We start from the raw sequence: 3,496 nt of genomic DNA on the forward strand, positions 1-3,496 counted from the left end.
TGAGGTTGCTTCTGTGACCTTGCATCCATTCACACCAGTTTGGAAAGTCATCTTCTTCTTGGTTCTCATCCTCTTGGGCAGGAAACTAGAGGGCTCTGGGATGCTCCCTCCGCCTGCTGCCCTGTCCACACTGATGCCACTCCACGCACACACAGGTGTCACCACTGGAGTTCTGCCCACCCCCTCTCTGTGGCATGCATTACTCCTCTGCTGTAGGACCAGCAAGGGTGTCCTCTGAACACGCCGTCCTTGGTTTAAATGTGACTCAGCTATTGGCACGTGAGGTTGAGCCAACTCCGTCGTGGGTGCAGGCAGCAAACATTTCCCTGGAGCCTGCCCGGTGCCAGGCCCTGCATCACCCACCACAGAAGTCACCCCTCCCTCCAGCCCCGCAGAGTTGCCCACAAGCACCGCCCAGTGGCAGGGAGCTCACATCCTCGGTTACACCTTCAGGCAGCTGGTGAGAGAAGCAGCTTTATCCATCAACCCCTCCAGGCCGGGTGTCTGACTTGTCTCCTTCCACATTCTTGGGGCTAATTGTTCCTGTCACCCTTCATCCACAGATGAGGCTCCTGGAGGTTGAGTGATATTCTGGGGTCGCTTGGCAGGCAGTAAGGGGAGGGACTGGGCAGGGACCAGGAAGGCCTGCTCTGTAAAATTGCATCTTTATGCATTGTGTGTCCAAAACCAGACTAATAATTGTGGGGGTTTTTTTTTGTTTTTTTGTTTTTTTTTTTGCGGTACGCGGGCCTCTCACTGTTGTGGCCTCTCCCGTTGCGGAGCACAGGCTCTGGACGCGCAGGCTCAGCGGCCATGGCTCACAGGCCTAGCCGCTCTGCAGCACGTGGGATCTTCCCGGACTGGGGCACGAACCCGTGTTCCCTGCATAGGCAGGCAGACTCTCAACCACTGTGCCACCAGGGAAGCCCTAATTGTGGGTTTTTAAAAATTATATATTAGTCTCTTAAATCAAATAGAAAACAAAAAGTGGAGCTACAAACCAAAGTTACAATAATACTAGCTTTTCTAATTGCCTATCTACTTTTACCAGAGATCTTTATTTCTTCATAAGGCTTTGAGCTACTGTCCAGGGTCCTTCACTCCAACACGAAGGACTCCCTGCTGCAGGCAGGTCTGGTGGTTAAGAACTCTCTCAACTCTCGATTAACTGGGAATGTCAATTTCTCCCTCACTTTCAAAGGACAGTTTTGCTAGATATAGGATTCTTGGTTGGCAGCTTCTTTCCTTCAACACTTTGAATACATCGACCCATGCCATCTGGCCTCCAAGGCTCCTATGAGAAATCTGCTCACGATCTTCCTGGCAAACCTTCTCTCAGCTTCATAGATGTTCATAACGTACCTTATCATGTCTTATGCAACAGAACATTTTCCTGTAGTATTGTGAAGTCAGTTAATTTGTAACATTGTTTTGGGACCAGAGTTTAAGGAAAAGGAATTGAATGTTTCAAGTGTATACATTATGTGGTCTTTAAAATTATTAGATTTTCAAACTAGAAATGAAAAGGCCACTGAAGCATCCTACAGATTTTAATTTCTAACAAAGTGAACACCGATCTCTAAAAACACACATAAAGAAAAATCACTTTGGGATCCTTTTTCCTAAGTGTAAAGGGGTCTTGAACCCCAAACATGAGAAAACCACTGTGGTTTATCCCCAGCTGTGATTGGTCCATTTCTTGTTCTGACCTCACAGGGCACCACTGTGATGAAATTCACATAAACCTATATAAGTCCCCAGCTGGGCCCAGGTTTTTGGTCCTTAGAGCCCAGGAAGCTGCTTTTGGTGACCTGACAGCCTTGGACCCACAGTTTGCTTGTTTTTTCCTTGTTTTTGCCATTTTGTTGATTTTTTCCCTTTTTTCTCTATTTATTTTTCTCATTTTTCTTTTTTCTTTGCCATTTTCTCAGTTTTCTTTTTGTCTTTTTATCATTTTTTTCTTTTATTTTTAAAAATTTTCTTCTCAATTATTTTTTTCCCATTTTTTTCTTTCTGCTTTCTTTTTTTTTCTTTGCTCTTTTTCTCATTTTATCTTAAAATTTTTTAGTTAGTATTGCTAGTATTTAGTAGAGTTAGCACAGTATCATTGGTATAGTTAGCATAATTGGTATAGTTAATAGTTTACTAGCATAGTTAGTATTAGCACTGTTACTATATCTAGCATTGTTAGTACAGTTAGCATAGTCAGCATTGTTAGAATAGTTAGCATTGTTAGTGAGAATAGTTAGCATTGTTAGTTAGCACAGTTAGCATTGCTAGTTAGTGCTGTCAGTCAGTGCAGTTAGCAGGTCACCATGATGCAGGGCCTCACCACCATCTCTGCAGACAAGGAGGCTCATATTGATAAATACGAGATCCTCCACACCACTGGTGAACGTAGGTTCGCCAAGGTGAAGTTGGCCTGGCACATTCTGACCGGGACAGAGGTGGCCGTTAAGGTCGTTAAGAAAAGGCATCAGGGGTTTCCCTGGTGGCGCAGTGGTTGAGAGTCCGCCTGCCGATGCAGGGGATGCGGGTTCGTGCCCCGGTCCGGGAGGATCCCACATGCTGTGGAGCGGCTGGGCCCATCAGCCATGGCCGCTGAGCCTGCGCATCTGGAGCCTGTACTCCGCAACGGGAGAGGCCACAGTAGTGAGAGGCTCGCGTACCGCAAAAAAAGAGTGCACAGTATGAAGGCTCTCAATCACCCCAATATTGTAAAGCTACTGGAGATGACTGACACGGAGGAGACATTGTTCCTGGTGATGGAGGACCTCAGTTGGGGTGACATGTCCAGCCATTTGGAGGACCACGGCCACATGACAGAGGCAGAGGCCCAAGGCCCGTTCCAGCAGCTGGTCTCTGCCCTGCAGCACTGCCACCCAAGGGGCATCATGCACCAGGACCTGAAGCCAGGGAACCTCCTCTTTGATGCTGACATGAACGTGAAAATTACGGACTTTGGCCTCAGCAACGAGTGTGACGAGAGTGGCAAACTTGACACGTTCTGCGGCAGCCCCACTTATGCTGCCCTGGAACTCTTCCTGGGGCAGAGCTACGACAGCCCTGTGGTGGACATGTGGATGAGGCAACTCCGCTGGGACGACAGGGCATCAGGGACAGGAGCTTCCTGGACCAGCTCTGGACTGTCTGCCTCCAGGCCCAGCGTGATGGATTCCAACTTCCGCTTGCCACTCTGCTGTGGTCCTGTGTTACAGCCGCTGAGCCTTATCCTAAGCAGGACTGTGGTCCTGGAGGGGACATTTCTTGTGGTTCCCTTGGGTCCGGCTGCTCCCAGGACCACAGCTGTCTGACGTTTCCGGCCCTCCCTTCCATGGGTCACAGCCAAGCTCAGCTCCAGCCCACTGTCCTCTCAGGGTGCTTCTCTGGAAATCTAACGCGGGAAGACAGATGCTCCCGACTGAACAAATCAGGAGCCGGTACCTTCCAGGGGCCACACCCCTTCTCTCTCCCAGAGACGCAGCTTGCTTTGAAA

At 48.8% G+C, this 3,496-nt stretch overlaps 1 protein-coding gene across 1 annotated transcript; it reads left to right on the forward strand.

Moving 5' to 3' along the window:
• The first annotated feature begins 1,025 nt into the window (after positions 1-1,025).
• LOC112066465 (MAP/microtubule affinity-regulating kinase 3-like) lies at positions 1,026-3,496 on the forward strand. Its single transcript, XM_028495213.2, has one exon. The coding sequence runs from the start codon at positions 2,595-2,597 to the stop codon at positions 3,312-3,314; it is 720 nt and encodes a 239-aa protein (XP_028351014.2). The 5' UTR covers positions 1,026-2,594; the 3' UTR covers positions 3,315-3,496.

The sequence above is a fragment of the Physeter macrocephalus genome, chromosome 11 (genome assembly GCF_002837175.3).
Source record: "Physeter macrocephalus isolate SW-GA chromosome 11, ASM283717v5, whole genome shotgun sequence".
In the NCBI taxonomy this organism is placed as follows: Eukaryota; Metazoa; Chordata; class Mammalia; order Artiodactyla; family Physeteridae; genus Physeter; species Physeter macrocephalus.